The 23,041-nt window shown below is 44.6% G+C and overlaps 1 protein-coding gene across 3 annotated transcripts in view; it reads right to left on the bottom strand.

Moving 5' to 3' along the window:
* Positions 1-2,142: 2,142 nt before the first annotated feature.
* The window catches only part of LOC139472728 (mucin-3A-like), a 39,403-nt gene continuing 18,504 nt past the window's right edge, over positions 2,143-23,041 (bottom strand). For 2 of the 3 annotated variants that reach the window (XM_071255178.1, XM_071255180.1), the window contains 8 exons: positions 22,763-22,852; positions 19,232-19,259; positions 16,981-17,012; positions 12,787-12,858; positions 10,483-10,593; positions 9,383-9,454; positions 5,930-5,980; positions 2,143-4,887 (listed from right to left, as the gene is read on the bottom strand). In XM_071255178.1, coding sequence (XP_071111279.1) covers positions 4,766-4,887; positions 5,930-5,980; positions 9,383-9,454; positions 10,483-10,593; positions 12,787-12,858; positions 16,981-17,012; positions 19,232-19,259; positions 22,763-22,852 — 578 coding nt within the window. In that variant the 3' untranslated portion in view covers positions 2,143-4,765. The remainder of the gene's footprint in view (positions 4,888-5,929; positions 5,981-9,382; positions 9,455-10,482; positions 10,594-12,786; positions 12,859-16,980; positions 17,013-19,231; positions 19,260-22,762; positions 22,853-23,041) is intronic. The other variant, XM_071255179.1, reaches the window with a different exon arrangement.

Raw genomic sequence — 23,041 nt, 5'->3', positions numbered from 1 at the left:
CTGGTGAATACGGGGATCTGGTGAATACGGGCATCTGGTGAATACGGGGATCTGGTCAATACGGGCATCTGGTCAATAGGGGGAACTGGTCAAAACGGGCATCTGGCCAATAGGTATCTGGTGAATACGGACATCTGGTGATCAATACGGGGATCTGGGCAATACGGGGATCTGGTCAATACGGGCATCTGGTCAATACAGGCATCCGGTCAATAAGGGCATCTGGTCAATACGGGCATAGGGTCAATAAGGATCTGGTCAATACGGACATCTGGTGATTACGGGGATCGGGTCAATACGTCATCTGGTCAATAAGGATCTGGTCAATACGAACATCTGATCAATACGGGGATCTGGTCAATAAGGGGATCTGGTGAATACGGGCATCTGGTGAATACGGGCATCTGGTGAATACAGGCATCTGGTCAATACGGACATCTGGTCAATACGGACATCTGGTCAATACGGGCATCTGGTCAATACGGATCTGGTCAATACGGACCTGTGGTCAATACGCGCACCTGGTCAATGAGGATCTGCTGAATACGGGGATCTGGTCAATACGAGGACCTAGTGAATATTGGCATCTGGTGAATACAGGGATTTGGTCATTGAGGATCTGGTAAATTAGGATCTGGTCAATGCGGGCATCTTGTCAAAACGAGGATCTGGTTAATGATGATCTGGTTAATACGGGCATCTGGTCAATACGGGGATCTTGTCGATTGGGGCATGTGGTCAATACGGGCATCTGGTGAATGGGGGCGTCTGGTCGTTATGGGCATCTGGTCAATACGGGCATCTGGTCAATACGGACATCTGGTCAATGAGGATCTGCTGAATACGGGGATCTAGTCAATACGAGGACCTGGTGAACATGGGCATCTGGTGAATACTGGCATCTGGTGAATACGGGAATCTGGTGAATACGGGGATCTGGTGAATACGGGCATCCGGTCAATACGGGCATCTGGTCAATGAGGATCTGCTGAATACGGGGATCTGGTCAATACGAGGACCTGGTGAACATGGGCATCTGGTGAATACTGGCATCTGGTGAATACGGGAATCTGGTCAATGCGGAGATCTGGTCAATACAGACATATGATCAATACGGACATATGGTCAATACGGGCATGTGGTCAATACGGACATCTGGTGAATACGGGGATCTGGTGAAAACAGGGATCTGGTCAAAACGGGCATCTGGTCAATGAGGATCTGGTCAATACAGACATCTGGTGAATACGGGGATCTGGTGAATACGGGAATCTGCTCAATACGGGCATCTGGTCAATGAGGATCTGGTCAAAACGGGCATGTGGTCAATGAGGATCTGGTCAATACGAGGACCTGGTGAATATGGGCATCTGGTGAATACGGGCATGTGGTCAATGAGGATCTGGTCAATACGAGGACCTGGTGAATATGGGCATCTGGTCAAAACGGGCATGTGGTCAATGAGGATCTGGTCAATACGAGGACCTGGTGAATATGGGCATCTGGTGAATACGGGCATCTGGTCAATGAGGATCTGGTTAATGAGGATCTGGTAAATGAGGATCTGGTCAATCCGGGCATCTAGTCAATACGGGCATTTAGTCAATATGGGGATCTGGTCAATACGGGGATCTTGTCGATTAGGGCATCTGGTCAATACGGGCATCTGTTGAATCCGGGCGTCTGATCGTTACTGGCATCTGGTCAATACGGGCATCTGGTCAATACGGACATCTGGTGAATATGGGCATCTGGTCAATACGGGCATCTGGTCAATACGGGGATCTGGTCAATGGGGATCTGGTCAATACGAGGGCGTGGTTCGTATTCAATTCGTCCACTGACGAGACCATCACTGATTGTTTTTGTCATTGTTGCGGATCTATTGGCCTTAAATGGAGAGAGGGGAGGTGGGCTATGTTGTGTTAGAGCTGCGAAGAAAACCTGAGTTCGATCCCCTACAAGGGTACAATGTGTGATCCCATTATTGATGTTCCCGCTGTGAAATAGCTGAAATGGAGACAATTTAAATTGGTGAAAGGTCGCACATGCGGCTGCCACAACACAAAAAAGAACAACAAACATTTGTTATTGTGTATGAGAATAATTATATAAATATATAAATCTATCAAATACGTGAGACTTAACAAAATAATGATATAATGATATGACACAGGGTGGTATAAGATAACCAATACAGCAGACACAGTCATGACCAGACAATCCAGTGATTGACATCATGAGCATACTCGGATACGATGACATGAATCAACCACGTTAGCGAGCCTGACCATACGATCCCATTAGTCGCCTCTTACGGCAACCACAGTCGCCTCTTACGGCAAATATAGTCGTCTCTTACGGCAACCACAGTCGCCTCTTACGGCAAATATAGTCGCCTCTTACGGCAAACATAGTCGCCTCTTACGGCAACCACAGTCACCTCTTACATATGTAGCATTACGTACACTTGTGAATGTTAAACATAGCACAACATTGAATTGAATATAACAAACAAATATCAATTCCGCCAAATTGCATATTACATAATATTATAACATGGCATAAAACAAGATATTCGTAACAAAGCTTTTAAAACCAAATTATTATATACAAAATGATCATTATTTGAAACAAACAATGCATAAAACAAAACAAAACAAAAATACTTGGTAGTGTGGCAGTTTTTCAGATATACACCTCAGGAAGTTAAGCACCACCCGATTCTCATAGTAATATATAAAGTCTGTCACGCTCCTGTCGTAATATGAAGGAAACGGGTTGTGCTTTTCTTCTCTGAGTAGTATATATCACGATCGTGTCAAAGGATTTACTCTCGCTATGCCCGCACGTAACGGTAAGTTTAACCACGCAACTGTTATCACAAGCATGGGGACCGTGTCAAAGGATTTACTCTCGCTATGCCCGCACGTAACGGTAAGTTTAACCACGCCACTATTATCACAAGCATGGGGACCGTGTCAAAGGATTTACTCTCGCTATGCCCGCACGTAACGGTAAGTTTAACCCCGCCACTGTTATCACAAGCATGGGGACCGTGTCAAAGGATTTACTCTCGCTATGCCCGCACGTAACGGTAAGTTTAACCCCGCCACTGTTATCACAAGCATGGGGACCGTGTCAAAGGATTTACTCTCGCGATGCCCGCACGTAACGGTAAGTTTAACCACGCCACTGTTATCACAAGCATGGGGACCGTGTCAAAGGATTTACTCTCGCTATGCCCGCACGTAACGGTAAGTTTAACCCCGCCAGTGTTTCAACAACCATGGGGGTCGTGTCAAAGGATTTACTCTCGCTATGCCCGCACGTTACGGTAAGTTTAACCACGCCAGTGTTTCAACAACCATGGGGGTCGTGTCAAAGGATTTACTCTCGCTATGCCCGCACGTTACGGTAAGTTTAACCACGCCAGTGTTTCAACAACCATGGGGGTCGTGTCAAAGGATTTACTCTCGCTATGCCCGCACGTTACGGTAAGTTTAACCACGCCAGTGTTTCAACAACCATGGGGGTCGTGTCAAAGGATTTACACTCGCTATGCTTTCACGTAACGGTAGATTAACCACGCCACTGATTTGAAAAACACGGGGCTCGTGTCCAGTGGATATTATTTGTGCGCCCATATTGGTTTGCCGACCTTCAATCTCTTCTCAATCCGGAGAGTCTCCGATATGATTGTTTGTTGTTGGTTGGTTGGTTGTTTTACGCCGCACTCAGCAATATTCCAGCTATATGACGGCGGTCTGTAAATAATTGTGTCTGGATCAGACAATCCAGTGATTGACAACATGAACATCTCATGCAATTGGGAATAGATGACATGCATCAACCAAGTCAGCGAGCCTGACCACCCGATCCACCCGTTCGTCGCCTTTTACGACAAGCATGGGTTGCTGAAGACCTATTCTACCCCAACCAACCAAAAACAAACAAACAAACTGTGACAATTGCGTGGCCCCGTGAACATCCGGGTTATAAAATAGGTCTTCAGCAACCCATGCTTTTGATGTGCATTCCTGGTGATATAGTGTATACAAACAATTTCATTTATAAAACTCTAACATCAAGTAAAGTAGGAATACTTACAAACAGTTTTAACCAGTAACAGTTAAATTCGTGATTATTACAGTGAAATCCCGTTAACGCACGTCATCAGTCATCTGTACACATGTATATTAATGGACAGTGCATAAATATATAGTACAAAATTACAATCCAACTGGAATCGAAGTATGACTACTACTACTACTACTACTACTACTACTACTACTACAACTGCAGTTTATGGTGTTTGCTTATATCGTCCAGGGGCGGTCGGGTAGCCTAGTGATTAAAAACTTCGCTCGTTACGCCGAAGTCCCGGGCTCGATTCCCGACATGGGTACATTGTGTGAAGCCCATTTCTGGTGTCCCCCGCCCTGATATTGCTGGAATATTGCTAAAAGCAGCGTTAACACATACTCACTGACTCTCTCACTAATATCTTCCACATCAAGTTGACAAGTCGTGTTGTAACTAAAATACCGTTTCAAGCCGCGTTAATCTCCACTCAATCTCCAGCAGGACGGGGCGGTGGGGTAGCCTTGTGGTGAAAGCGTTCGCTCGTCACGCCGAACCCCCGAGTTCAATTCCCCACATAGGTTCAATGTGTGAAGCCTATTTCTGGTGCTCCCCGCCGTGATATCGCTGGAAAATTGCTTAAAGCAGCTTAAACCCAAATTCACTCACTCACTCACTCACTCTAGCAGGAAATGGCAGGGTAGTTAATATATTCTTTCTTTTCCGCCTGGTGATGCGCGCCCCTAGCCTCCAAAACATTCATGTAGTCAGCCTTCATCCCTTCCTCGTCATCTTCACCAGCATCTGCAGCAGAACACAGTTCAATAACCGAAAGGCTAGGACCAAAACAATTAAAGCATTTTACGTGTGAGGTTGGAGAAGATGGAGAGATTCGAGATGTGACGCAGTGAACAAAACATATGACCTTGAAGTGACATTGACCTTGATACTAAATCCATTACAAAGGTCATAACGTCGTCTTATTGTTGCAGTTCGATGTCAGAAATGCCATTACTTGTTCACCAAGAGACGTTACAAGGCGGTACTTGTTGTTACCTGGTGCTCGGCGTTTTAAATGAATAAAACAAGTACTGGTCGGCTCAGCTTATACTCTGTCTGGGTGGACCGCCTCCGTGGTCTAGTGTTAAAGCGTCCGCCCGGAGAGCGGAAGGTCAGAGGTTCGATCCCCGGCCGCGTCATACCAAAAGATATTACAAAATGGTACTTGTTGTTACCCAACCTGGGCATTTTAAATGGATAAAACAAGTACTGGTCGGCTCAGCTTATACTCTGTCTGGGTGAACCGCCTCCGTGGTCAAGTGGTAGAGCGTCCGCCCGGAGAGCGGAAGGTCAGAGGTTCGATCCCCAGCCGCGTCATACCAAAAGACGTTAAAAGTTGGTACTTGTTGTTACCCTGCCTGGGGCTCGACATTAAGGGGCTAAAACAAGGACTGGTCAGCTCGGAGTCAGAATAATTTGTCTGAGCGGGGTATTCATGTTAAACTGCGGATTGGTATCTTAGTGAGCTAGCACTATAAATCGGCACCAGTCCGGACTAGTACAAGCAGCCACACACACACACACACACACGTGCATGCATGTCGTTATATAAGTGCAAACATCTTGGACGGGACGTTAAACTCCATTTCATCTCAGCTGTCTGAGTGGGGTATTCATGTTAAACTACAGCATGGTATCACAGTGTTTAGCACGGTAAAACCGGCATTAGTCCCGACAAGTACAAACAGCCACACTTCGCTTTCTAAGTGCAATAACCTTGCACCTAATGTCACCAACACCGTTCTCATCATATGATATATGTTATTGTTAATTCCTAGTTCAGTACCAGTAGCTGTCGTCTCCAAGGGTTTTCGCCCAATGGGCAACTGGTCGTAGTCTGTTAAAGAAAAGAAACAAACATTGAACATGCATAAATATGTGATTGCCATCTTTCCAACTTGTCATGTTTGGGGATTGTTGAGTTAAAACACATGTAAGATGTCGTACATATATTATCTTTGAACTTTCTCTTGTTAGCATAATCTGAACATTTATAGAAGTGCGCCGTCTTATAGTCACTAGTTTGCACTATCAAAGCATTGACGAGCGAAGGTAAATTTTTCTTTTTCATTTTACATTTTACATGATGACAAGCAATCCAAATATGCTATCAAGTTTCTTCTGTGGTGTTATTGTGGCTTCGATGCCCGGAAAGGTCATTTGAAATAAACGTCGAAAACCTGGGGTTTAAAAGGTCAAATTTACGCCCATCGAATATTACATAACACCCGCAAAATCTCAAACACACTCTCTTTCTAGTCAGTCAGCCAGAGAAGGCCAGAGAATAACCAGACTCGATTATCAGCTCGTGGCAGTGAATCAGTGATTACATCAGATGTTTGTGAAAAGGCAATCTCATTAAAATCAGATCCTAGTTCTCGCTACCGCTAAACAAAGATCTGAGGACATCCCATTACGGGTCACGTCAGACCGACCTTCGCGATCTTTGACCGACCAATGGAATGACCAATCAGAAGGCAGCTTTCTTGTGCTTTACGGCACAAATTTCAAATTGGCGACTACGCTTCGAAACATATTTGGATACATTCTCGATTACAAATTTGAAACCTGAACAAGGAACATTCTGGAATAGCTAATAGATAGTCTAGATTGTATGGATTCAGTCGTTAAACCCGTAACAATCGTTCGGAGTAAAGTTTTCGAGGTTGCAAGATTAGAAATCACATTCCGACTGTCACTTTCATAATATGGTAAGCGATGCTCTGATTGGTCGGATGAAAGGTCGTTCTGACATCACCCCTTATGTGATGTCCTCAGATCTTTGTTTAGCGGTAGCGAGAACTGAGGTCTGATTTTAATGAGATTGGTGAAAAGGGTAAGTAGCTTACCCCTACCGAAGACATACATCACGTCATTGAGGAACACTATGACGTCATGATATAATGGATGACGTCATGTACTTCAATAACAACTAAACCCGCTTTGGTAGACGAATGGCGTAAAAAAAAGAACTTTTTTTCGAATTTCCTGTTCTTGCTGTCACGGTTCCTACTGTAATCCACAACGACGTCACGGAAGGTAATCTGTTGCGGAGACAGTTAAGTCGAAACTTATATTTATCATCTCACTAACTATTGTCACTTGAAATGGGATTGGCTTTGATAACCAGAATAATTTTAGGTGCTACGGGGATCACGGTATATTTCAGAAAATACGAGCAAACAAGGTTTCAGGGGCCAAAATGACTTCAGAGCAGACAGGGGTTGAGTGGTCACAATGCCTTAAGAGCAGACAGGGGTTGAGTGGTCACAATGCCTTTAAGAGCAGACAGGGGTTCAAGGGTCACAATGCCTTAAGAGCAGACAGAGGTTCAAGGGTCACAATGGCTTAAGAGCACACAGGGGGTCAGAGGTCACAATGCCTGAGGAGCAGACGGGGGTTCAAGGGTTACAATGCCTTAAGAGCAGACAGGGGTTCGTTGACTGTGTCACAAGAACATATATAAGTTGTCAAGGAAGGAGAAGAACAAAGCAAGATGTTCTGCCGAAACAGATTCCACTTGGCGTAAAGAGCAAAATAACTTCGGGAATGATATGAATGGGTCACTGACAATCAGTGATGACACTCAGGTGTTCGCGAAAAGGATAAGCATGTCCTGCCCTACAGGTACACCCGCCACTCACACAATTTGCATACAAATGTCAGTATTTATTGCCTGACACAGCACAGCAGAACTCCTGCCATGCGACGTCAGCCTGTAAACAAACCAGACAATCAAGTTTTGTTTCTTTGTTTGTTGTTTAACGCCGCACTCAGCAATATTCCAGCTATATGACGGCGGTCTGTAAAAATAATCGAGTCTGGACCAGACAATCCAGTGATTGACATCATGAGTATCGATCCACGCAATTGGGATCGATGACATACATCAACCAAGTCAGGGAGCCTGACCACCCGATCCCGTTAGTCGCCTTTTACGGCATGCATGGGTTGCTGACCTATACCACCCCGGAATCTTCACGGGTCGACGATCCAGTGATCGATGATCCAGAAATCCCGTGACACGACAGAATCATTACAGATTTTGTCGAACCTAATGAAAAAGATATGCTAATTTTGAATTACGTCTGCTATGTCCAAGTGCAGAGATTGTGCTGCTTATAAGTAAAGAAAAACGTTTAAGAAATATATCCGTTTTGCAACACAGTGGGACTTTTAAAGTCTCGTCCCTTTTGTGGTTGACTCAGCATAGATGAATGCTGCTGAGCTTGCGATGAGACTCGGGGATGTCAGCCCTACAGCAATAGAAGCAGATATAGGATACACAGTGTAGTCCTTATATGGGGATGGATCTGACCATTTGCTGTATAATTTACGGTAATTTACTCCAAACAAACACTTTTCTATTTTGAATAGGTTGGTCAACATTGAAATCAGTACAGTTATATTTTGTTTTATTGAGATATTATTTGATAAAAATACAAAATGATCCACCATTACACTTGCCTTGGAGTCTCAATGAAAACGAAATCTAATCTAGGATTAGTTCTGTGATAATTTTGTTTTGTTCGTTTGTTTGTTTGTTCTTTAACGCTAAATATTCCATCAAAATGACGGCGGTCTGAAAAAATCGAGTCTGGACCAGATAATTCAGCGATTGACAACATGAGCCTCGATCCACGTAATTGGAATCGATGACATGCTTCAACCAAGTCAGCGAGCCTGACCACCCGATCCCGCTAGTCGCCTGTACGACAAGCATTGGTTGTTGAAGACCTATTGAACCCCGGATTTTCAAGGGGCTCTGCGTTGATACCAATTTGCAGCTTGTAAAGTATAAGGGATCGTGAATAAATTTTAGATATGTTTTGTACTGAAAATTGGGCACACGATTAACATAAAAATATTCTAAAAAATATTCATGATCCCTGACGGTATTTTATGTCTGTACATATTGAACATTTCTAGCTTTGTTCTCAACGGTAATGTTATTGGTAATTGCAATACAAATATCTCAAAGAAATCCGACAATCATTTTTAGTTACCATTTTGGTCTTCGAGAACGGCTGTGGTGCTTTCAGGTCAATAATCATAATCGGGTTGAATCTGGGATTCGAACCCACAATCTGCGGATCCTGGCATGGCAATGAGACTCAACCTGCCACCGTTTGTTACTCTTGAGCCATCCCAAACGCTAACGACAGTACAGTTAGACAATGGTTCTGTACTACATAATAATACAATACTAATAATAAAATACTAATAGTAAGATGTGTACCTGACTCCGGGGCCTGGTTCGGTTCTGGCACAAAGAAACCGTTGAATGAATTGCCACGGCTGTCCTCATCATCTGGATCACAAGGAACGAAAAACTGCTGTTACATCTCAGTCACTGGTTGATGTAGAATGAGTGAGTGAGTGAGTTGGAGTTAACGCCGCTTTTAACAGTATTCCAGTTACATCGCGGCGTGTCAGCTTAATGTGGGAGGAAAACCCAAAGTGATGCAGATCTCAGACGTTTACCACTTCGAGTCACGAGCACGGATATGGTGCTGACAACCCTAGAAACATAATCGCGGGCGAACCGGGATTCGAACACACATTAAGAGGTTTCTGGTGTACCCAAGGGACGCAACTCTGCACAGCGAATCGCGGCGCCTCAGACGAATGGGCCACCCGTGCCCCCTTGTGGTGGTCTGTCACTGGATGTGTGTATATCGGTCAGTTACTGCTTATAGTAGTCAGTTGAGTTTATAGTAGTCAGTCAGTGGGTTCTTGTTGTTTGCTCTCGTTGGAGTCTTAATGAAGATAGCTACGCTGAGGGACTGAGGGACAAACAGCTGTGGGTTCTCGCTGAGTGGACTTACAACTGTGGTTTCTTGCTGTGTGGACTTACAGCTGTGGTTTCTCGCTGAGTGGACTTACAGCTGCGGTGTCTCGCTGAGTGGACTTACAACTGTGGTTTCTTGCTGAGTGGACTTACAGCTGTGGGTTCTCGTTGAATGGACTTACAGCTGTGGGTTCTCGCTGTGTGGACTAACAGCTGTGGGTTCTCGCTGAATGAACTTACAGCTGTGGGTTCTTGCTGTGTGGACTTACAGCTGCGGTTTCTCTCTGAGTGGACTTACAGCTGTGGGTTCTCGCTGTGTGGACTTACAGCTCTGGGTTCTCGTTGAAGGACTTACAGCTGCGGGATCTCGTTAAAGGGGACTTCTAACAAAAAACTATCGCAGGGCTTTCTTGGACGTTACTTACAACTATCGTACAATATACTAACATGGATGACAGAAAACGCGTATTCACGACATGTTCAACTCCATGTCCTGATGCAGCTGTGTGTATCTATCTATCGACTGCATTCAGCTGTCATTGGCTCACCTTCGTGTATTGAGAAGACACTTGTTTTCCTTGGCAAAGCGGGTATACCTTCGAAAGTTGAAGCTTCGAATCCGGTGTTCCCGTAGCCCGACCGGGAGACATCAGTCTCTGCTGCAGTAGAACGAGATGAGTGAGTGAGTTGGATCTACTAACGTACAGTCAAGTTTCGTTAATCCGACAATCGGCTTTATCCGACTCCGACACACCTAGTTTGCAACGAATTAGCGAAATCACTCATTAATCAGTCACCTTTATCCGACACAGTGATCAGTGTACTCCTTGGTCTTCTGTACGCAGGTACACAGCCCCGTGTTCTGATGCTAGACGAGTCGGCGAGAAGCTGCATATTTCAACGGCTACTGAGATACACTTTCTTAACAATAAACAATTACTGCTTTAAATAAATAAAACAGGATTAATCACTGGTCTAGATTACCTAAATCTCATTAAAATCGGATAGTTCTCGCAGCCGCTGAGGACATCTCATTACAGGAGCGGTCGGGTAGCCTAGTGGTTAAAGCGTTCGCTCGTCACGCTGAAGACCCGGGTTCGATTCCCGACATGGGTACAATGTGTGAAGCTCATTTCTGGTGTCCCCGCCGTGATATTGCTGGAATATTGCGAAAAGCGGCGTAAAACCAAACTCACTCACTCACTCCATGAGCCCAGGCGTTGCCGGTTCCATGTTGTTTAAGCATTGTTTCTGTCCTGTTTAACGCCGCACTCAACAATTTTATGTTTTAATGAGCATGACATATCACCGTAAAGGCCTGGTAATATACTGGCCCAAAAAAATAAACGCATAGCTGAATTTGTTTTTCAAACTTGACTGTTATCAAAGATGAAGGCTTGAACTCAATATAAATGTCATTACTTACTGTGAATATTGACCGTACACTAATTTATTGCAACCGAACACAACATTTGGTGACTTGTCGCCAAAATACAGCACCTTGAAACCAAACTGGATGAAAATTGCATGGAGAAAAAGCTGTAAGCATGCTGCACGTGCAAATACGGCTGCTTAACCTTTATACCGATGGGTATAGAAATTTGGCAGTCCTGCTGCGAATCACTGTCCGATGTTCTGTATACGTGACTCTCAAGATGCCAAGACTGAATGAAGACTGTAGAAACAGAGCCATTGGACGTGTGGAAGCTGGAGAAAGTCAGACATCAGTAGCCAGGCACTTTAATGTGAGGCAGAGCACCATTTCTCGTCTGTGACAGCGGTACAGACTCCACAACTCTACAAGAGATCGACCGAGAAGTGGAAGACCCAGGGTCGCAACCGGACAATCAGTGCAGCATACACAGCTAACAATGTTTCTGGTCTTCGTAGAGTCTCAACGCAAACCATCAGAAATCGTCTAAGACAGCATGGGATACGGCCAATGAGACCATATACAGCACACGTTCTGCGTCAACATCATCGTCGTGCACGCCTGCAATGGAGCAGAAATGTTCGACCATGGACCCTAGTGCAGTAGAGAAGGATATGGTTCAGTGATGAGTCGCGGTTCATGCTGTATCGCCATGATGGTAGGATGCGTGTCTACAGACGGAGAAATGAACGCTACACTCGACACTGTATTCATGAAGTCGACCGATACGGCGGTGGAAGTGTCATGATGTGGGCCGGCATATCCGTGAATGGTAGGACAGATCTGGTGCACGTGCAGGGAAATTTAACTTCTGTACGCTACCGTGATGAAATCCTTCAACGTCACCTTATTCCCGCCATTGACTCAGAAGAGAGATTTTCCAGCAAGACAACGCAAGACCGCATACTGCACGTGTTACCATGGGTTATCTTGCCCACAACAATGTTACTGTGCTGCCATGGCCCTCCAAATCGTCTGATCTAAAACCCATTGAACATTTGTGGGATCTGCTAGACAGACGTGTACGACGCCGACATCCTCAACCACAGACGCTTCAACAGCTGAACCATGCATTGCAGGATGAGTGGAGAAGGATCCCACAACGCCAGATTCGACGACTCATAGAGTCCACGCCCAGGCGGTGCCGAGCTGTGATCGATGCTCGTGGTGGTAACACCCGGTACTGACTTTGGCACAGTGCCATCACAGACACAGACGTCCCTTAGAACATTCAAAGTCTGTTTGTAGTTTAAGAAACATGTGCCTCATCCTGTGTAAAATCTGGTTGTTGTATCTTCATTATTTGTTGTGTAATCCTATTTCATTAAACATGTAATGAAACACTGATTATTCTGTAATGCGTTTCTTTTTTAGGCCAGTGTATGTCGTTACACACGGCCTACAGTCAGGATGCACTCACCTTCGAGGCTGTTGAAGCATGTAGTTGTGTAGGGGTTCATGCCGGCGCGGGGACGTTGCCCGGAAGTATCAGCTGAAGAAGAAGGGTTGATAAAGTTAATATATTTAAACAGCTGGAGAAGAAGGATTGATATAGTTGATATATTTAAACAGCTGGAGAAGAAGGGTTGATATAGTTGATATATTTAAACAGCTGGAGAAGAAGGGTTGATATAGTTGATATATTTAAACAGCTGGAGAAGAAGGGTTGATATAGTTGATATATTCTAACAGCTGGAGAAGAAGGGTTGATATAGTTGATATATTTGAACAGCTGAAGAAGAAGGGTTGATATAGTTGATATATTTGAACAGCTGGTGAAGAAGGGTTGATATAGTTGATATATTTAAACAGCTGGAGAAGAAGGATTGATATAGTTGATATATTCTAAGAGCTGGGGAAGAAGGGTTGATATAGTTGATATATTTGAACAGCTGGAGAAGAAGGGTTGATATAGTTGAAATGTTTAAACAGCTGGAGAAGAAGGGTTGATATAGTTGATATGTTTAAACAGCTGGAGAAGAAACGGGTTGATATAGTTGATATATTTAAACAGCTGGAGAAGAAGGGTTGATATAGTTGATATATTTTAAAAAGCTGGAGAAGAAGGGTTGATATAGTTGATATATCTAAACAGCTGGAGAAGAAGGGTTGATATAGTTGATATATTTAAACAGCTGGAGAAGAAGGGTTGATATAGTTGATATATTTAAACAGCTTGAGAAGAAGGGTTGATATAGTTGATATATTTTAAAAAGCTGGAGAAGTATATAGTTGATATATTTATGTTATGTCTCCAGTGTGTGTCTGTGTGCGTGTGTATGTGTCACCAGTGTGTGTCTGTGTGCGTGTGTATGTGTCACCAGTGTGTGTGTGTGTCTGTGTGCGTGCGTATGTCACCAGTGTGTGTTTGTGTGCATGTGGTGTATGTGTCACCAGTGTGTGTTTGTGTGCATGTGGTGTATGTGTCACCAGTGTGTGTTTGTGTGCATGTGGTGTATGTGTCACCAGTGTGTGTTTGTGTGCATGTGGTGTATGTGTCACCAGTGTGTGTTTGTGTGCATGTGGTGTATGTGTCACCAGTGTGTGTTTGTGTGCATGTGGTGTATGTGTCACCAGTGTGTGTTTGTGTGCATGTGGTGTATGTGTCACCAGTGTGTGTTTGTGTGCATGTGGTGTATGTGTCACCAGTGTGTGTTTGTGTGCGTGTGGTGTATGTGTCACCAGTGTGTGTTTGTGTGCATGTGGTGTATGTGTCACCAGTGTGTGTTTGTGTGCGTGTGGTGTATGTGTCACCAGTGTGTGTGTGTCTGTGTGCGTGCGTATGTCACCAGTGTCTGTTTGTGTGCATGTGGTGTATGTGTCACCAGTGTGTGTTTGTGTGCATGTGGTGTATGTGTCACCAGTGTGTGTTTGTGTGCATGTGGTGTATGTGTCACCAGTGTGTGTTTGTGTGCATGTGGTGTATGTGTCACCAGTGTGTGTTTGTGTGCATGTGGTGTATGTGTCACCAGTGTGTGTTTGTGTGCGTGTGGTGTATGTGTCACCAGTGTGTGTGTGTCTGTGTGCGTGCGTATGTCACCAGTGTGTGTTTGTGTGCATGTGGTGTATGTGTCACCAGTGTGTGTTTGTGTGCATGTGGTGTATGTGTCACCAGTGTGTGTTTGTGTGCATGTGGTGTATGTGTCACCAGTGTCTGTTTGTGTGCATGTGGTGTATGTGTCACCAGTGTGTGTTTGTGTGCATGTGGTGTATGTGTCACCAGTGTGTGTTTGTGTGCATGTGGTGTATGTGTCACCAGTGTGTGTTTGTGTGCATGTGGTGTATGTGTTACTAGTGTGTCTGTGTGCGTGCGTGTGTATATGTCACCAGTGTGTGTCTGTGTCACCAGTGTGTGTCTGTGTTCATGCTTGTTTAGGTGTGTCGGTATTGTATTGTCTGCATTTCAACTGTTTTCTGTGATTTAATATTCCCTCATATCCTCCGGGTACTGTTTGCTAAATTACATCTTACTCTGCATGAACAGAAAGTGAGACTTTAACATATTTCTCTCTTCTCCCTCTCCTTCTCTCGCTCACTCCCTATACAAACACACACTCTCTCTCACACACACACACACACGCACAAACACACACACACACACACACACACACACACTGTCTCACCCATCCACACACTCCCTCTCTCTCTCTCACACACATACACACACTCTCTCTAACACACTCTCTCACACACACACTCTCTCTCTCCCACACATACAAATAGACACACACTCACACACTCTCTCACACATCCACACACTCTCTCTCACACACACTCTCCAACACATCCACACGCTCCCTCTCTCTCTCCCACACATACACACACACTCTCTCTCACACCCACACCCACACACACTCTCTCTCACACATACATATACACTCACACATACACTGTCTCTCACACACACGCATGCATATACACTCACACACACTCTCTCAAACATCCACACTCTCTCTCTCACACACACTCACACACACGCTCTCACACATACACACTCTCTCTCTCACACCTATACAAACACACACACTCTCACACACATCCACACACTCTCGCTCCCACACATACAAACACACTCACACACTCTCACAAACACACTCACACACTGTCTCACAAACACTCACACACTCTCTCACACATTCACACATTCTCTCTCACACACACTCTCCCACACATCCACACACTCCCTCTCTCTCTCTCCCACACACATACACACACTCTCGCTCCCACACATACAAACACACTCACACACTCTCACAAACACACACACACACACACTGTCTCACACATCCACACACTCTCTCTCCCACACATACAAATAGACACACACTCACACACTCTCTCACACATCCACACACTCTCTCTCACACACACTCTCCCACACATCCACATACTCCCTCTCTCTCTCCCACACATACACACACACTCTCTCTCACACCAACATCCACACACTCTCTCTCTCTCACACATACATATACACCACACACACTGTCTCTCACACACACATACATATACACTCACACACACACTGTCTCTCTCACACATACATATACACTCACACACACACTGTCTCTCACACACACATACATATACACTCACACACACACACTGTCTCTCTCACACATACATATACACTCACACACACACTGTCTCTCTCACACACACTCTCTCTCTCACACATACATATACACTCACACACACACTGTCTCTCACACACACATACATATACACTCACACACACACTGTCTCTCACACACACACTCTCTCTCTCACACATACATATACACTCACACACACACTGTCTCTCACACACACACTCTCTCTCACACATACATATACACTCACACACACACTGTCTCTCACACACACACTCTCTCTCACACATACATATACACTCACACACACACTGTCTTTCACACACACACTCTCTCTCACACATACATATACACTCACACACACACTGTCTCTCACACACACACTCTCTCTCACACATACATATACACTCACACACACACTCTCTCTCTCACACACACTCTCTCTCTCACACATACATATACACTCACACACACACTGTCTCTCACACACACACTCTCTCTCACACATACATATACACTCACACACACACTGTCTCTCACACACACACTCTCTCTCTCACACATACATATACACTCACACACACACTGTCTCTCACACACACATACTCTCTCTCACACACACACTGTCTCTCACACACACTCTCTCTCTCACACATACATATACACTCACAAACACACTGTCTCTCACACACACATACTCTCTCTCACACATCCACACCATCATCCACACACTCTTCCTCACACACATGCAAACACATACACACTCTCTCTGCCTGTGTGTGTGTCTCTGTCTCTCACACACACAGACATTCACACACACACACACTGTGTCTCTCACACACATCTCTCTCTCACACACACACACACACACTCTGTCTGTATGTGTGTCTCTCTCTCTCTCTGTCTGTGTCTCTTTCTTTCTTTCTCTCTCTCTCTCTCTCTCTCTCTCTCTCACACACACACGCACGCACGCACGCACGCACACAAGAACCATTGCTACTATATGCAAAGTTCAGACATACATTCGGTTCTTCCTGTGCCGGCTGCGTCATCCCTGAAAGTGAAACACACCAATTACTACTATATGCAGTGATGTCACGTTATAACCATTTTACAAGAAACAGATTCAGATAATGGGGTATTCCTGGCTAGGCCACAAGGAAACATGTCCTGTTTCTCATCACTTGAAAACATCCAACTATTCTTTACCATCCAAAACTGAGATATCGCTTGGATTACACTAACATCACTAAGGGCTCTGCTACTGAAGCTGTTAGCAGTACTTTTTACACTGAAAACACTGCTAATTACTGTCTACAAATTGAAAAAAGTTGGAAGAATGATGTTGGATGATAAATAAAATCTCACCCTCGTGTCTTTTGATATCAAATATATCAACACTCGTTGATCAACTAGTGTTGATATATACTACTCAAAATTTGATAAGGATCGTAGATATTTTTCTTAATAAAAAAACAAAATAACTGCATAACTGGCAATATTGTGTTCAAGTGAAATAAAAAACGTCTCCAACACACTTGCACGTGCATTTCATGCCATGGGAAATGCGTTTCACAACACAGTTCATGCTTTTGCTACCATTGCACGATTTCCAATCAGGCAACGGTGTCTGATTCATTCTGAAACTTTAAACTCAATTGAGTGTTTACACTACGTTTATCTACGCAATGCCCCCTCAACGTGTAAGGCGTCGCCTGACGACAGAACAACTGGGCAGATGTATTGGATGCTGGCTATTCACAACGTGACGTTGCCAATGCACTAAACGTCAGCCAGAGCGTTGTAAGCAGGGCCTGGTCCCGACAGCAAAATTTTGGTACAGCAGCACACCGACATGGGGGTGGTCGTCAGAGGTCGACAACCCAACGCCAAGATCATTTTGTGGCTCTTCAGGCACGACGTCATCCCTTCTGGACAGCAACCAGCCTACGTAACGACCTCCTGAACGCCTCGGGGGTGAATGTGTCCACTCAGACGATACGGAATCGTCTTCACAATGCAGGTCTCTACTCGAGAAGGGCATGTGTCCGAATCCCCCCTGACTGTTCGACACCGGCGGGAGCGATTGGAATGGGCTGAAGATCATGTCACTTGGACACGGAACGATTGGGTTCCAGTTCTGTTCACCGATGAGTCCAGGTATTGTTTGGACTTTACAGACAGGAGGCAGCGGGTGTGGCGACGACAACGTGAACGTTTCCATGATGCCAATATCAGTGAACATGACCGTTATGGTGGTGGTTCCATCATGGTCTGGGGTGGAATCAACAGAGATGGAAGGACAGATCTTCATGTCCTGGAGAGAGGAACAATGACGGGGGTGAGGTACCGGGATGAGATCCTCGATGTGTACGTCAGACCCTACGCTGGTGCTGTTGGCCCTGAGTTCATCCTGATGGATGATAACGCCCGTCCTGATCGCGCCAGGGTGGTTGAGCAGTACCTTGAGCAGGAGACAATTGTCCGCATGGATTGGCCAGCGCGCTCGCCGGACTTGAACCCGATTGAGCATGTCTGGAACATGCTGCAGGTTGCCCTTTCACGCCGTAGAGCACAACCCACGACTTTGGCAGAGCTCGGACATGCCCTTGTGGAAGAGTGGAACAACCTTCCCATTGGGAACATCCGGGTGCTTATTGACAGCATATCTCGACGTTGTCAGGCCGTCATTGATGCAAGGGGAGGTCATACTCGATATTGACACTTCATCGACTAAGTGTAATGATGGACTATCCCTCATAACTGTGTATTTCTTTCTCTTGTTTGCTGTTAACATTTTTTAATGAAATGCCTTTTGGTGTTTGCAGATTTCAAACATTCCATTTTGATACCGTTCATGAATTTTCATTCATAACATGATTAAACACGTTTCTGAGTCAGAGTCATGTCTTTTGTTATGTTTGTGGTAACTTACACACATATCACCTAGTGATCTTATCAAATTTTGAGTAGTATATTTGATATCAAAAGACACTCGGTTGAGATTCTCTATATAACACTCAAGCCACAATTCACAATTGCACAAAATGAAAACAAAGTTATAAAGGATAAGATCGTGTGTTAAGGCGGTCGGATTCTATCAGAAAACAAATCATGAACTGTATCACTGTTCGTCAAAAACTTGAGAAAGGAGCAGAAATAGCTAAACTATGATATAAATTAATAGTATTTAGCATGCAAACAAAGTTTTAATAAACAGCAACTGCAAATCGGGCTGATGTTTACGGTCTGAATGAATGTTTAAATACTTACGATTCCTTGCGTCGACGACATGACGAACCTGGAAAGAGATAGTACCGTTAATTATGATGGGTGATAACTGGACAGGGGGGAGTCTCATGGTTTCCGTCAGATAAACTGGCCAGACAAATCAGTGAAACAATGTGTGAGTGAGTGAGTGAGTGTGTGAGTAGCGTCTTAGTCTGTCGGTATATAGCAGTCAATGTGTCATTCGTCTTAGTCTTTCGGTATATAGCAGTTTGACATCCATCTTAGTAGCGTCATAGTCTTTCGATATGTAGCAGTTTGACATCCATCTTAGTGGTGTCTTAATCTTTCGGGATACAGCAGTTAATGTGACATCCGATCTTAGTAGTGTCTTAGTCTGTCGGTATATAGCAGTTTGACATCCGATCTTAGTGGCGTCTTAGTCTGTCGGTATATAGCAGTTTGACATCCATCTTAGTAGCGCCTTAGTCTGTCGGTATGTAGCAGTTTGACATCCATCTTAGTAGCGTCTTATTCTTTCGATATGTAGCAGTTTGACATCCATCTTAGTAGCGTCTTAGTCTTTCGATATGTAGCAGTTTGACATCCATCTTAGTAGCGTCTTAGTATTTCGATATGTAGCAGTTTGACATCCATCTTAGTGGCGTCTTAGTCTGTCGGCATATAGCAGTTTGACATCCGATCTTAGTGGCGTCTTAGTCTGTATGTATGTAGCAGTTTGACATCCGTCTTATTGGCGTCTTAGTCTGTCGGTATATAGCAGTTTGACATCCGATCTTAGTAGCGTCTTAGTCTGACGGTATGTAGCAGTTTGACATCCGATCTTAGTGGCGTCTTAGTCTGTCGGTATGTAGCAGTTTGACATCCATCTTAGTGGCGTCTTAGTATGTCGGTATGTAGCAGTTTGACATCCGATCTTAGTGGCGTCTTAGTCTGTCGGTATATAGCAGTTTGACATCCGATCTTAGTACGTCTTATTCTGACGGTATGTAGCAGTTTGACATCCATCTTTAGTGGCGTCTTAGTCTGTCGGTATGTAGCAGTTTGACATCCGATCTTAGTGGCGTCTTAGTCTGACGGTATGTAGCAGTTTGACATCCGATCTTAGTGGCGTCTTAGTCTGTCGGTATGTAGCAGTTTGACATCCATCTTAGTGGCGTCTTAGTATGTCGGTATGAAGCAGTTTGACATCCGATCTTAGTGGCGTCTTAGTCTGTCGGTATATAGCAGTTTGACATCCGATCTTAGTACGTCTTATTCTGTCAGTATGTAGCAGTTTGACATCCATCTTTAGTGGCGTCTTAGTCTGTCGGTATGTAGCAGTTTGACATCCGTCTTAGTGGTGTCTTAGTCTGACGGTATGTAGCAGTTTGACATACGATCTTAGTGGCGTCTTAGTATGTCGGTATGTAGCAGTTTGACATCCATCTTAGTGGTGTCTTAGTCTGTCGGTATATAGCAGTTTGACATCCGTGTTAGTGGCGTCTTAGTCTGTCGGTATGTAGCAGTTTGACATCCGTGTTAGTGGTGTCTTAGTCTGTCGGTGTGTAGCAGTTTGACATCCGTGTTAGTGGCGTCTTAGTCTGTCGGTATGTAGCAGTTTGATATCCGATCTTAGTGGCGTCTTAGTCTGTCGGTATATAGCAGTTTGACATCCGTGTTAGTGGCGTCTTAGTCTGTCGTTATGTAGCAGTTTGACATCCATCTTAGTGGCGTCTTAGTCTGTCGGTATGTAGCAGTTTGACATCCGATCTTAGTGGCGTCTTAGTCTGTCGGTATATAGCAGTTTGACATCCGATCTTAGTACGTCTTATTCTGACGGTATGTAGCAGTTTGACATCCATCTTTAGTGGCGTCTTAGTCTGTCGGTATGTAGCAGTTTGACATCCGATCTTAGTAGCGTCTTAGTCTGACGGTATGTAGCAGTTTGACATCCGATCTTAGTGGCGTCTTAGTCTGTCGGTATGTAGCAGTTTGACATCCATCTTAGTGGCGTCTTAGTATGTCGGTATGAAGCAGTTTGACATCCGATCTTAGTGGCGTCTTAGTCTGTCGGTATATAGCAGTTTGACATCCGATCTTAGTACGTCTTATTCTGTCAGTATGTAGCAGTTTGACATCCATCTTTAGTGGCGTCTTAGTCTGTCGGTATGTAGCAGTTTGACATCCGTCTTAGTGGTGTCTTAGTCTGACGGTATGTAGCAGTTTGACATACGATCTTAGTGGCGTCTTAGTATGTCGGTATGTAGCAGTTTGACATCCATCTTAGTGGTGTCTTAGTCTGTCGGTATATAGCAGTTTGACATCCGTGTTAGTGGCGTCTTAGTCTGTCGGTATGTAGCAGTTTGACATCCGTGTTAGTGGTGTCTTAGTCTGTCGGTGTGTAGCAGTTTGACATCCGTGTTAGTTGCGTCTTAGTCAGTCGGTATGTAGCAGTTTGACATCCATCTTAGTGGCGTCTTAGTCTGTCGGTATATAGCAGTTTGACATCCATCTTAGTGGCGTCTTAGTCTGTCGGTATGTAGCAGTTTGACATCCATCTTAGTGGCGTCTTAGTATGTCGGTATATAGCAGTTTGACATCCGATCTTAGTGGCGTCTTAGTATGTCGGTATGAAGCAGTTTGACATCCATCTTAGTGGCGTCTTAGTATGTCGGTATGAAGCAGTTTGACATCCGATCTTAGTGGTGTCTTAGTCTGACGGTATGTAGCAGTTTGACATCCGATCTTAGTGGCGTTTTAGTCTGTCGGTATATAGCAGTTTGACATCCGATCTTAGTGGTGTCTTAGTCTGTCGGTATGAAGCAGTTTGACATCCGTGTTAGTGGCGTCTTAGTCTGTCGGTATGTAGCAGTTTGACATCCATCTTAGTGGTGTCTTAGTCTGACGGTATGTAGCAGTTTGACATCCGATCTTAGTGGCGTCTTAGTCTGTCGGTATGTAGCAGTTTGACTTCCGTCTTAGTGGTGTTTTAGTCTGTCGGTATATAGCAGTTTGACATCCGATCTTAGTGGCGTCTTAGTCTGTCGGTATGTAGCAGTTTGACATCCGTGTTAGTGGCGTCTTAGTCTGTCGATATATAGCAGTTTGACATCCGATCTTAGTGGCGTCTTAGTATGTCGGTATGTAGCAGTTTGACATCCGATCTTAGTGGCGTCTTAGTCTGACGGTATATAGCAGTTTGACATCCGATCTTAGTGGCGTCTTAGTCTGTCGGTATGTAGCAGTTTGACATCCGTCTTAGTGGCGTATTAGTCTGTCGGTATGTAGCAGTTTGACATCCGTCTTAGTGGCGTATTAGTCTGTCGGTATGTAGCAGTTTGACATCCATCTTAGTGGCGTATTAGTCTGTCGGTATATAGCGGCCAATGTGACATCCGATATTAGTGGCGTCTTAGTCTGTCGGTATGAAGCAGTTTGACATCCATCTTAGTACGTCTTATTCTGACGGTATGTAGCAGTTTGACATCCATCTTAGTGGCGTCTTAGTCTGTCGGTATATAGCAGCCAATGTGAAACCCGTCTTAGTGGCGTGTTCGCCGGACGACTACTTACAGATACGACGTCTGAACACGTAGAGCAGCAGTGAGACTAGGCATGGAAGAACCACCGCCCCTGCTCCGATCCCGATGCCAGACCACTGATCTGAAAGACAACACACAGTATCTCAATCTAGATTGGACGATACATAGAAGTTGGTGTGTTAACTTTGCGAAAACAGCATACGATTCTGTGAAGTTTGACAAAGTGTTGTTGCTACTCAGCTCCTTTTCACATCTCCCAGACGTCGACGACATTGTGTAGCAGTCGTTGAAAACCTAGTGATATCTATGA

The sequence above is a fragment of the Haliotis cracherodii genome, unplaced genomic scaffold (genome assembly GCF_022045235.1).
Source record: "Haliotis cracherodii isolate W230 unplaced genomic scaffold, xgHalCrac1.p SCAF_25, whole genome shotgun sequence".
Lineage (NCBI taxonomy): Eukaryota > Metazoa > Mollusca > Gastropoda > Lepetellida > Haliotidae > Haliotis > Haliotis cracherodii.
The sequence above is the reverse complement of the archived record's forward strand: the minus strand, read 5'-3'. Positions and strand labels throughout refer to the sequence as shown.